At 35.1% G+C, this 14,179-nt stretch overlaps 1 protein-coding gene across 3 annotated transcripts in view; it reads left to right on the forward strand.

Annotated features, from left to right (window-relative positions):
* Positions 1-14,179, forward strand: part of BANK1 (B-cell scaffold protein with ankyrin repeats 1) — a 329,903-nt gene that overhangs the window by 131,196 nt on the left and 184,528 nt on the right. For all 3 annotated transcript variants that reach the window (XM_011943209.1, XM_011943211.1, XM_011943210.1), the window contains one exon: positions 12,239-12,435. In XM_011943209.1, coding sequence (XP_011798599.1) covers positions 12,239-12,435 — 197 coding nt within the window. The remainder of the gene's footprint in view (positions 1-12,238; positions 12,436-14,179) is intronic.

Below are 14,179 nucleotides of genomic sequence, written 5' to 3' on the forward strand. Positions count from 1 at the left end.
GGTTCACTATGTACCCCAAACATATCAAGCCACAAAATATCTACAAACAGATGGGAATGCAGACTGATTGAGACAATGCAAAATGTTAATGAGTGGAGAGGAAAAAGAGCTATCCAGATAAAACGTAGAACAGGTCTATGTAAAATTTAAATTGACTGCTTTTTTGCTCATTTTCCAATGTAGTGAACCTCAGTTTCATTTGCTGTATACCCTTTCCTTATTTTAAGCATCTCCAGAGTTTGTATCAGATAAATAAGACTCAGTTAAGATGCATAAATATTGGGAAAGGTATGACTAGAAGCTATAGGACAAATTGTGAACAAGTCCATGTGAAATACAAAGGACAGAATAGCAGATGCATCAAAAAAAGTAACAGATTAGGCAAAGAACTCAAAAAGTGGGAGAACACCAGCATCAAGATGCAGATGATAAAGAGCAGACAAGGCTTGAAGGCTGAAGTAGTTGGCTGCATTATCTCCAGTCACTTTTTTTTTTTTTTTTTTTTTGAGAGGGAGTCTTGCCCTCTTGCCCAGACTGGAGTGCAGTGGCGCTATCTGGGCTCACTGCAAGCTCTGCCTCCCAGGTTTACACCATTCTCCTGCCTTAGCCTCCCAGTAGCTGGAACTACAGGCACCTGCGACCACACCCTGCTAACTTTTTATTTTTATTTTTAGTAGAGACGGGATTTCACCGTGTTAGCTAGGATGGTCTCGATCTCCTGACCTCGTGATCCCACCGCCTCGACCTCCCAAAGCGCTGGGATTACAGGCGTGAGCCACCGTGCCCAGCCCATCTCCAGCCACTTTTACGCCATTCCTGTCTAGCTAAGTATCAGTTTCTGACTTGAGTCATCTTGGAAGCTGAAAAGATGACCTTGAAATATGAGAATTATTCATACATTCTCACAGAACAAAGTTTTGACAATGATAGAAACCTGAAAAATAAGCATGTCCTCTATCTACCCATGACACCTGGTTGACTATAAGAAATTATATTGCTTGTGATCATCTACAAGATGCAAATGGAAATTACTTTTGTAGGAATATAATGGGTAATATTTAGTTGAAATATTATTCTAACAATACTGTTTTTCTAAAAATGCTATTGATTGCCTATTTCTCTAAGAAATAAATTATTGGCCGGGCGCGGTGGCTCAAGCCTGTAATCCCAGCACTTTGGGAGGCCGAGACAGGCGGATCACGAGGTCAGGAGATCGAGACCATCCTGGCTAACACAGTGAAACCCCGTCTCTACTAAAAAATACAAAAAACTAGCCGGGCGAGGTGGCGGGCGCCTGTAGTCCCAGCTACTCCGGAGGCTGAGGCAGGAGAATGGCGTAAACCCAGGAGGCGGAGCTTGCAGTGAGCTGAGATCCGGCCACTGCACTCCAGCCTGGGCGACAGAGCAAGACTCCGTCTCAAAAAAAAAAAAAAAAGAAAGAAAGAAATAATTATAAATATTGTTTAGCATGTGATTTTCAATTTCTTTTGTATAAAGGGTATTTGGAAATTAGCATGATGTGGGCTTTAATTGGGATTGCAATTTTAAAATATTTTTAAAGTAGATGATTTAATCTATAGTTACTGATTTGACTGAAGTTTATCCCCCTTTTACTTTCATCTGATATTTACAAAGGTCTGTGCTGTTATTCTAAAGGTACCTTTTGTAATTGTCCATTTATATACCTTTTTACATCTTTGAAATTTATTGAGCTTTGCTTTAAGTTCAACATATGATCAGTTCTTCCAAATAAATATTTCTTATGTACATTAAAAAATAATCATTCTTCAGTTGTCAGGTAAATGTTTTACATATTTCTTTATATTAAACTTGCTTTATTCAAGTATTCTGTGGCATTATTAATTTTGAATCTCCTTATTCTGCCACAGTGAGAAGTATGTTAGAATTAGCCCCTAAGATAACGATTTTGTTTCTCCTTGTATTCCTTCACTTCCTTTTTATGCTTTGTATATTTTGAGCCTATATTTTTAGACACCTAAAATGTTGAACTATGTCTTCCTCATAAAAATCATGAAAGTATGACCTTCTAACTCTAGTAATGGTTTTTGCCTTAATTTTTTTGTCAAATATTATTATAGCTACCTCAGCTTTCTTGATATATAGCTACTATATGCGCAGTTATGTCTTTTTTTCTCCATTAACTTTCAAACTTTCCTCATGTTTTAAAATATGCTCATTGTAAAGAGGATATAGTTTAATATATTTGTTTATGTCTGTGTTTTATTTTACCCATACTGTTAAGCTTTGTCCCTGAACTACAACATTGAGTTTACTTATACTTGAAAATTATATTATTATTCATATATGTGAATTAATCCAGTTAAAAATGGGCAAAAGACAATGTAACATTTTTCAAAAGAAATAGAGGAAATGGCAATTACATATCACCAACAGATATATGAAAAAATGCTCAACATCACTCATCATTAGAGAAATGCAAATCAAAAGCACAATGAAATACCACCTCATTCCAATCAGAATGGCTATGATGACAAAGTTAAGAAATAACAAATGCTGGGACAAATGTGGAAAAAGAGGAACTCTGATGCACTGTGGATAAGAATATAAATTAGTACAGCCATTATGGAAAAGAATCTTGAAGTTCCTCAAAAAATTTAAAATAAAACTACTATATAGTCCAGCAATTGAATTACTGGATATATATCCAAAGGAAATGAAATCAGTATGTTAAAAATATATCTGTACTTCCATGTTTATTGCAGTATTATTCACAATAGCTAAGATGTGGAATCAACGTAAATGCCCAACTACAAATGAACGGATGAACAAAATATGTTATATATCACAATGGAATACTCTTCAAGCATAAAACAGAATAACATCCTGCCATTTGCAAAAACAGAAGAACCTGAAGGACATTATTTTAAGTGGAATAATCCAGGCACAGAAAGACAAGCACAGCATGATCTCACTCATACGTGAAACCTTAAAAAGTTGATTTCATGGAAGTAGAGAGTAGGATAGTGGCTACCAGGGGCTGCAGATGGGATAGGGCAGGGAAATTAGGGGTGATTGGTTGATGGGTACAAAGTTACAGTTAGGAAGAATAAGTTTTGGTGCTCAATTACACAGTAGGGTGGCTATGGCAAATAACAATGTAGTGTATATTTATAGATACCTATAAGAGAATATTTTGAATATCATCACAAAGAAATGATAAATGAAAAGTGATGGAAATTATTATCCTGATTTGACCATTATACAATGTATGTGTGCATTGAAACATACACTGTACCTTATAAAAATGTATAATTATGTTTCAGTTATAAATCAAAAGTTAATTTAAAAAATGTTCCAATGTTTGCCCATCATAAAAAATAAAAATAGAACTGTAATATGATCCATCAATGCAACTTTTGGGTACATATCCAAAGGAAATAAAATCACTGCCTTGAAGGCATATCTGCACCCCCATATTCATCGCAGCATTGTTCACAGTAGCCAAAATATGGGAACGATGTGATTGTCCTTTGATGGATGAATGAATAAAGAAAATGTGGTATACATCTACAAATGAATATTATCCCACCTTTAAAAAAAGGAAATGCTGCCATTTGAAACAACATGGACAGACCGTAAGGGCAGTGTGCTAAGTGAGTTAAGTCAGACACAGAAAACAAATACTACATGATTACGTCATCTATATTAGAATCTTTGAAAAGTCAGACTTACAGAGAGTAGAATGACGGTATTAAGGGGCTTCAGGGATGGGAGAAAAGAGGAGATATTGGTCAAAGGACACAAACCTTCAGTTGTAAGATGAGTAAGTACTGGAGATCTAATGCCCAACATGGTGACTGTGGCTAATAATAATATATTGTATCTTGAAATGTACTAAAAGAGTAGATCTCAAGTGTTCTCACTACAGACAACAGAAAATCATAAATGTATGAGGTGATGGGTATGTTAATTGTCTTGATTGTGGTAATCATTTTACAATGTGTACATATATCAAAATATCACGTTGTAAATACTGAATATATACAATTTTTATTTGTCAGTCATACCTTCATAAAATGTAACAAGATATGGGGCAAATATAATACACACAATTTTCACTTCTATTGTAGTATTTTCCATTTACTCTACTGAAAATGTATTTTAAAATATGTAAACCATGACAGAAGAGGGAAGTTTTTTACAGAAACTGTGAACAGAATGGAGAGAAAGTCCACTTTGTACACTTTGCAGTTTTATGTAGCTCTCTGTGAGGTTAACCCCAATTTTCTTGTCTATCCACTTTTGTTTAATTATTAGAACCAAGCCCCTATTCTTTCTTTTATTTAATGCCATGGTTCTCAAACTTTAGCAGGCTTCAGAGTCGCTTGAAGGATATGTTAAAATTCAGATTGCTACCATCTCTCTTCAAATTTCTGATACAGTAGGTCTGGCTTGGGTACAAGAATTTACATTTCTCACAAATTTTTATATGATGCTGATTCTACTCCTCTGTGGATCAACAGTGAGAACCACTGAGTGAACAGTAATTGATTGGCATCATTTTTATGTACATAAATCAAATTGACATAAATCAAATTAAAGTCAAGATAGATTTTTTATTCCATCACTCTGTGTCCTTGAATTAAAATCATGGGTACAGAGGCCGGGCGCGATGGCTCATGCCTGTAATCCTAGCACTTTGGGAGGCCGAGGTAGGTGGATCACCTGAGGTCGGGAGTTCAAGACCAGCCTGACCAACATGGAGAAACCCCGCCTCTACTAAAAATAGAAAAATTAGCCTGGTGTGATGGTGCATGCCTGTAATCCCAGCTACTAAGGAGGCTGAGACAGGAGAATCGCTCGAACCCGGGAGGCGGAGGTTACTGTGAGCCGAGATTGCGCCATTGCACTGCAGCCTGGGCAACAGAGCTAGACTCCATCTCAAAAAAAAAAAAAAATATCATGGATGCAGAATGAAGTAGTCTTAGAGTGACTGTTCATCTAAAAATATGTTTTCCCATACCATTATTAAAAAAAAGAAACAACTCAGAAATGCTTACAAAAAGTTTAATGTACTCCACTTCATAGTAGGTATTCTTCTAGATACTGAAGGAAGGTAGAAGAATGTGGGATAAACAGGACACAGCCCACACTCTCAGAGGGCACAGAAACCAATGAATGAGAAAACAAAACTACAAAAATAAGTGTCATGAATACAGTGTGTGCCCTACGCATAGTACTCAGCATGCGTTTTGCTTACTCTGTCAAACAGGTCTAAGCACTTTACTTACACTGTCATTTCCTTCCTCACAATGATCCTGAGGTAGGTACCATTTTAATCTTCACTTTACGGGTGAGAAGTTGCATACTTTGCCCAGATGGTAAGTGGCAGAGCTGGGACTTGGATCCAGGCAACCCAGCTCCAGTGGCCACTTTGCTAGTCCCTGGACGACTGTGCCCCGGTACCCTGTAGTGAGCAGGAGCTCAGGGTGTCATGGGAGCACAAAAGAAAGAGGACAGTCAGAGGAAACTTTATAGGGAAGATTATCTTAAATTTAAAGGAAGGTTCTCAAGTTTTTCTGCCTAATTATATAAATTACTATTATAATGAGTAACTTATAACGACAAGTTTGAAATAACCTCAGATACTCTTTTCATTATTTTTGCAATCCTAGAAACATTGTAATTTTTGTTTCATAGTATATGATTTCCTTCATATCAGCCATTTTGTCTTTATGGGTAAATACTGCCCTTTAAGAGGAAGCCCTATTTGGTTCACAGATTAATTTCCAGTCCCTAGAAGAATTTCTAGTGCTCAATAAAAATTTATTATATTAATTACTTAGCTAATGGTAACCAAGTGAACCATAGACTGAAATAAAACCTTGGTATCAGTAGATACAAATTAGTAATATTTGAGCTCCCCAAATAAAATTCTTCTTCTTCGTTGGACTAAGGCACTAATTTAGATTGTCATTTATTTTTTCATTTTATTTTGTTCTTATTCATGGCATCTGCTATTAGCAGAATGAAAAATTGGCATGTGTGCCTTCTGAATATGCTGCACTGAACTGTCTGTGCTCAAGTACCAAGGCACATATGTTTGTCTTCTCTGGGCCAACACACAAATTGTAGGTTTTTCAGGGTCAACAGTAATACACATCTATAATTATATCATAGAGTTAGGAAAAGAAACATAAATAGTATCTCTTAGTAACTGATAACAGGAAATAGGCTCTCTAATATCCATTTATTTTAATTAGGAAAATTTTTACATGGGTTGGCCTCAATTAGAAACACACACACGCATATACACACAGAGGGGAGGTGGGGCCAAATGGGCTTTCTAATTAATGTTTTGAATAAGTTACAACTTAGGAAACTCCCTCTTTCTTTTGCAGTTGTTATGCAGTAACGATCCTCAAATGTCTGAAATTCTTTGAAATTCTTGAGAAGTTCAGAAACCACTGTATACCACACCCTATTATTAATCCACCGTAAGAGCACCTCCCTCCCCTTTCTGAAAGGACTCATTTGCTTACTGGATTCTGCCATTACCAAATAGTTATTTTAAAAAATGTTCAGGTTTGAAAACTCACATTGCATTATTCTGAAAAGGAAAGAGACTTAGATGTAGAACTTGTTTTTATGCCTTCTTTCTGTAAGTTATGGTTTACCAAAGCTGCCACAGCATCTTCCTCACTCTACTGGTCAGGATTCTCAAGAGAAATCAATAAAATGTGTGTATATGTGTGTGTGTTGAAAGATAGATAGAGATAGGTTGATAGAAATATATGTTATCTATAATCTCTCTATAACATATAAATATATAAAATATATATTGAATACATAGATTAAATGATTAAATATATATGTAATAGATATTAATAAATATATAAATAAATATTTATAAAACATAAATATTGGCACATCTGAAATATGCAGAGCAGGTTGTCACTTGAGGCTTCCCTAATCATTCTCATATTCCATTTTCATTTTGTCTCTGTAATACATATATGACAGTGCTTCCAAAGGCATCTTAAGTTCTACCCACTCCTTTTACTGCCCATAAGATTTCTTAGATTTACCTCCTTGCCTTTGTGCATTTTATTATTAAATCATTTAATATTTTAAAAGAACAACTCCAATGCTCAAGACTAAAAAGAATTCCTTTTAAAATGCTGAAATAGTCCTTACTAATGAAGTAAAGTTTCCTTGCCAGACATATTGATTTACTGCTTTGTGGCCCTAATTTCTTGAATGTCCATGTGAGACCCATCTAAACAAAGGCCAGTAGGTAGCATTCTACCTGTAAGGCATGGCTCTGTACCAGAATGCCCAACCATCTGATCCCAATCCAGCCCATCTGGTTTGTGCACTTTTACTGCTCAACTTTTCCTGGATCTTTTCCTGGTTCTTGGTTATTGTCTTGTCAAGACACAGCAGAGACAAAGTTGGTAATTTTCAAGAGAAATTTTTTTCTAATGAATGTAGAGGAAAAGAATGCAAGCACATTTGTATAGAAATAAAATCTTTAGAGGCTTCTGACTTGAACCAGGGTTTAGCTACAGATTGGATGGATTGGGGTAAACATGAAACTGTCCAGCTCTTTTTATTGCCTCAACATTGTCTGGGTTTTCTAGTGGAAAATGGAAAATAAACGTATTTAAATATTGTGAGATTTAATTTTAGTTGATATCAATTCTAGGAACTTCTAACAAACACTTCACATCTCCCTTTGCTTCCTGGAATTACCTCCACACATGGACTCCAAGCTCCCAGGCTCTTCGTCTGTGGCCTTAAGTCCTGCTTCAGCCTTGTTTTACTCATTGCCTACTTCTCTCTGGCCATTCTAGCCCACAGCCCTAGATAAGAAGGCACTTCATAGTGTGTTCTCAAAGACTCTTTTTCTGAAATCAGAGCATCTTGCACCACCTGCCACATCCTTGTTCTGTTGCTCTGCTCTTACTCAATCTGCCACTAAGTACCTTAAATCCCTACCTCTCCAATTCTATTTGTTAACCACCATGTTTTCTTCTTCCTTTTCCTCCTCCTATCATTACTGCTGCTAATTTTAGGGTGGATTCCATCCACTCCGGTATTCAGTAAGCAATGAGTCCCTTCTGGGTTTGAGGTGACATGCTCCATTTATTTCTCATACTTCTTGTCAACTCATCATGCAGATCCTTTGGATGACAGAATATCATCATTTTAGAACTCAATTTTTACAATTTTACAAAACTTTCAAATCTTAAGCATACAGATCAACAAAATAATTTATATCAAAATATTTAAAATGTACAGTCTTTCAAACAAATTATCTGAGAACAACAGAGTAACTATTCCTCTTCACCCAAAGTTTTTCCTGTTGTTTGTCTATGCCTGACAATAAAAATAAAAAACAGAGAATCAAGGCTGTAGAACTGCTCTTTCTTTCTACTTGCAGGTTGGTTGTGGAAGTGGATTCTAACCATTCCTGGTTTGGATTTTAGCTGAGTGGGCCCAGAACACAGAGATACCCCGGGAGAAGCTCTCATAAGTCACGGACTTGAATGCTCACAGTTGCCTCCCGCAGCTCCACAGTTTTTCTGGCCTCACCCTGAGGAGCAGTATACAGGGGCCGTAGTTTCTCTCAGAGCCTCCCTGACTGTGTGGAGGAACAAAGAAAATAAGGCACTATAAGTCAGAAAATAACTGGCCATGCTGCAATGGGAAACCAATTATGAACTCACTCTCCAAAATTAAAAGGGGCCTCTGGATTGCCTTAAAATGCATTTGATTCTCATTATTTGCAGTAGTTATGTTCTGTAAAGTAATCGAATAAGTCAATGCTGAACCTTTGCTCCCAGGAGAGGTATAGGGTTAGGTTCCTGTGAGCGTCTGGTCACAATGTTTTCATCAATCAATTGATACATAACCTTGCTTTATGTGTGTTTCTTTTTAAAAATACCTTATTTAATATATACTGTTGATTCAAACTGAACTCACCATTAACACTGTAACTCATGCCTGAATGAATTTATCTAGTACATGTATTTTCCCCATAAGGCATGCCAGTGCTTTCAAGTGCTTAGAAATACTACACAGCACTTCAGCACTGTACTTGGGGGCCATTTTAAACAGCTAATTCACCAAAATAAACCACAAAAGCTGTGAGAGTTGTGGCACCAAATGGCCTGCAAACAGGACATTTGTTTACAGTATGAGAGCTGAAATAAGGAGGCATAGGGTTGCCTTGTTTGACCCCAGCTGGGAATGTGTGCTTTGGGTGACTAAAATTTTTCGTTGCTATACATATGTCTGCAAATGCCTGGAAAAGTATCCTAAGGAGTTACAAACAAATTTTAGTGAGTAAATGAATTTGCATAAACAGAATTCCCCATTAATGAGGACTAGCAGTACTTATTTGCATGGAAGAATACATTGGACATAGGTTTAATAACTGAGCAGATGTTGTAGTCATCAATTGAATATTAAGAAAATTAAGAGGCCTAAGTTCAAGTAGCTTGTGCAAATGACACTATGACTAAATACTAGAATTAAATTAAATTGTATAGATTTAATCCATACAATATGGCTCCAAAGTCCTAATGCTTAAGTGCTACACTATATTGCTTATCATGATAAATAAATATTAAGTTTTAGAATTTTGGTATTTAAGTAATAAAAGGCATTATTTTGAAGTTTATTTAGGAAGAAGAAATTAAGACTCATTTGAATATAATGCAGATTAGGACCTAACCTATTCAACTAAAACATTTAAAAGAAAGAGTATCTTGTATGAAGTTTCCTGAGATAATTAACAAGAGAAATACCAAGTGGATGCAAATTCTAATTTTTTCTCTTATTTAAGAGAATATTTTAGTAACAAGAATTCAGTTATAACAATTAATGAGGCAGATTCAATGTTGAGTTTAATAGTAAAGTATGTATCTATTTATGAATTTTCCACTGCTATATTTTATGTAATATGAGAGGTAACAACAAAGCTGTAGCATAGGGTTTTGATGGACTATTTCCTTTGTGCATTTTGTTTACATTATAAAGGTTTTAGAAGCATGATAACCTTGGCAGCATTTTTTTGTTTCTTAAAATTCTAAAAAGAATTATATGTCTAATCTTTTGACAGAATTGGAAGAGTGACACCTCACATGTTACATAATGGTTCTCCTGTCAGAGAGCAGAAAGTTTCATAAACACAGCAATGCTCTGTTTTTACAGATAAAATAATAACATTTCATCAGATTTCAAATCCTATTATGAAAGGAATGAAAATTGTTATGTTTCTTCAACCTTTGCAGCTACCTTCCCTATGCTAATTGGTGTCTGATTAAAACCCAGGAAAAAATACTTTCCAGAGAGTTTCTTGACTTAAAGCGTTTGTGGCATGGCATCAAGCCCAGAAGAATATCAGAAGTTCTATAATTTTGACCTCTAACCCTTTCATCTTATAAATTAGGAAACTGAGGTCCACAAGATGAATTCTTAAGAACCACAGATTTAGTGGCTGAGCTGGGATTAGAATGCAGATTTCCTGATTTTTAATCTTCTTTTTATTGTGTGCTTTGTTGTTTTGCCCCAAAGGGGCCACCTGGTCATTCTACTCTGAATGAATATTTACTATTCCAGATAAAAGAATGATTTATGAAAACAAATGGATTACATGGTCATGAATTTCCAGTTTCAATACTCATCTTACTGTTAAATTCTTGTTTAATGCTCATATTCCAAACTTGAGTATGTTTTCATTTTATTATTCTAGTGAGCTAGGTTAATCTTTTGAAAGCTTTGGTTTGATTACTTCTGTTTAATTATTAGCCATCTTTTGTAGGGATTGCCTCAAAAAGTTTAGGAGCAGCTCTGCACAAACAAATGTATGATTTGATTTCTTTGCTATGTGCCAATTCACCTGTTTATTTGTATTTGTCAAGCAAGTGACATTGGACTTTTCTTTTAAAAATTCCCCCAGACATTTTATTCTATTCTCATGAAATTACTGTTTGAAAGACATTGGCTGAAACAACTGAAAACTAAAATTTTATTTGGTCTAGAAGAAAATGAAAAGTAAATTTGTCACACCTTGGTTTGAATTATGGCTTCTCTGTTTACACCTTGGTAATAAAAACAGAGGCAGTGAATCTAGATTAATTAAATGAAAATTGCCATGAAAGGAAACAAATGTATGCTGTAGATTAAACACATTCTAAACATTTATTGTATCTCCTAAACAACTCTATAATTTTAATCTAACAAGTAAGACTGTAAATTGTTTGCAAAGTAAATGTGTACATTTAAGAAAATAACTACATAGTGTATGAACTAAGATGATTAAAGCAAATTCACAGTTTTCAAAAAAGCAATGAGATGGCTGTTTTCCATTGCGTTAAAAGTTTGCTGAAAGACAATTGACTTTGGTTTTGATTCCTTTGATTATTTTGCTATAAGTCTTCACCTTACTTCTGATAATGCCACAGCTATTATGTTGATGTGTAATTTCTATAACTTTTTTTTCAGCTAAGTGCAAAAGTATAGAATAACAACAAACCATCATCCGTTTGTGTTTTGTTTGTCATTGGGATACAGGTTACATTCATCATTTTATAGTGACATAAAATTAATAAATGTCTTCTAATTGATAATTAATTATTTGAAAATCAAACTCTTTAAGACATTGATATAAAAGTTATAAAATCCAGATGGAAATTTCCACACTGAAGTTATTTATAAAAACGGCTCACCTGTATTTTCTGTTGCAGTTAGTTTGTCAAAGAAAAATTTTATATAGAAATCTAGTATAACCCCTCAAAGAATTTCATGTTCATTTCAACTTTGGAAGGAAGCAAACTAGGCAGGGAGGTAGAATATAAAATTATTTTATAGATGAACTTACAGAATTTTTTTAATTTAGTGTTTGGTTAATGTCTAGGTACATTCAAAAGGAGTTACTACAGCATGTTTTTCTTTCTTTTTTTTTCATTTAAGAGGTTGATGTGGCTTTTCAAATTAAACAATTAAACTTATCTGACAAGTAAGATTGGTGCATTAATGCTAGTGAGAATATGAGTTTATATTTATTTTAATATAGGAAATTAAGTGAGGGGAAGATTCTAAATTGCTAAAACTATTGATGGTTTCTTACACAAAAAGTCTGCTGTGCTTTGTGGGAATTATTTTTAGGAGTACATTGTGTTAGACCTTTTAATGAGATTGCCAATAAAATCAAAACATTAAATCCTACTACTTCTTATGCTTACAGATATTCATTTCAAAGAACTTCCAACTCTTCTCCACTGTGCAGCAAAGTTTGGCTTAAAGAACCTGGCTATTCATTTGCTTCAATGTTCAGGAGCAACCTGGGCATCTAAAATGAAAAATATGGAGGGTTCAGACCCCGCACATATTGCCGAAAGGCATGGTCACAAAGAACTCAAGAAAATCTTTGAAGACTTTTCAGTAAGTTTTTTTTTTTTAATTATATCTCTGTATATTCTGTTTGATATTGTAGAAGAAACTGTAAGAAGAAAAAATCTATTACCTTTACCATTTTGCTTAAGAGTCTAGATAAGGCACTATTAGGCACATGAAAAAAGATCAATAATTGTGGGTTGCAGAAAAACAATTTGATAATAATTCAAAAAGTCTACCTAATAGAAAATTTATTTGTTTATTTATTATTTTATTTATTTATTTATTTTTGAGACGGAGTCTTGCTGGATCGCCCAGGCTGGAGTGCAGTGGTGCTATCTTGGCTCACTGAGAGCTCTACCTCCCGGGTTCACGCCATTCTCCTGCCTCAGCCTCCCGAATAGCTGGGACTACAGGCGCCCGCCACCATGCCTGGCTAATTTTTGCATTTTTAATAGAGATGGAGTTTCACCAGGTTAGCCAGGATGGTCTCAAACTCCTGACCTCAAGTGATGCGCCCCTCTTGGCCTCCCAAAGTGCTGGGATTGCAGGCGTGAACCACCGCGCCTAGCCTAAAAAGTGAACTTATGTTGCTTAAATTTGTTTTCCTTATGTGATTCCTTCTCCTCTTCCCTGTTAAGTCCCAATTCTGTCTTACGTAGGTTGAAGCCCCAAATTACAGAACACTTTTTGAAGAATGTTAATTTTGTAAGAATGTAACCAAAAGAAGATTTTAAGAAGGAGGGGATGCTATCTCAGTACATAAAATATACTTTGTATTTCCATAATCATGTTTAGAAAAGCAATTGTTTTTCTGTTTGTAACAAAGATATGCACATTTTGCTCCAGAAAGTGAATTATACTCTGATGACTCTTTGGAAAATATAATGGGACAATGATTATGCTGGTAAATTATCAAAATTTGTCTTTGAGTATTTAAAACAAGTAATTGTGTTGTCAAAGAAGAGTTAATATAGAATATGTAAATCCTGTAAGCTTCTGGTTATTTTAGCATTTATTATGATTGTCAGATTAAGTCAATCTAATTAATATTGGACTTCAAAAACAATCATTGGTATTTGAAATTTCTGGAGAGTATATTTAAAATAAGTATAGAACATGAAGTTTTATGATAAAATTAATAAACTCCTAATTTTTAGTCTTAGGTCCTTCAAATCAGAAATAACCATTCTTTTTATTTCTGGAAGGATTTTAGATAGTGATTGTCATATATGCTAGTTTTTGTTTGTTTGTTTGTCTGTTTTTGTTTTTGTTTTAGATGTGCTTTTTGGAAACAGCAGAGTTTTTTTTTTTTTTTCTTAAATTTTTATACTTTAAGGTCTAGGGTACATGTGCATAATGTGCAGGTTTGTTACATATGTATACTTGTGCCATGTTGGTGTGCTGCACCCATCAACTCATCAGCACCCATCAACTCGTCATTTACATCAGGTAAAACTCCCGATGCAATCACTCCCCCACCCCCTCTCCTCATAATAGGCCCCGATGTGTGATGTTCCCCTTCCCGAGTCCAAGTGATCTCATTGTTCAGTTCCCACCTATGAGTGAGAATATGCGGTGTTTGGTTTTCTGTTCTTGCGATAGTTTGCTGAGAATGATGGTTTCCAACTGCATCTATGTCCCTACAAAGGACACAAACTCATCCTTTTATATGGCTGCATAGTATTCCATGGTGTATATGTGCCATATTTTCTTAATCCAGTCTGTCACTGATGGACATTTGGGTTGATTCCAAGTCTTTGCTATTGTGAATAGTGCCACAATAAACATA

The sequence above is a fragment of the Colobus angolensis genome, unplaced genomic scaffold, assembly GCF_000951035.1.
Source record: "Colobus angolensis palliatus isolate OR3802 unplaced genomic scaffold, Cang.pa_1.0 Scaffold217, whole genome shotgun sequence".
In the NCBI taxonomy this organism is placed as follows: domain Eukaryota; kingdom Metazoa; phylum Chordata; class Mammalia; order Primates; family Cercopithecidae; genus Colobus; species Colobus angolensis.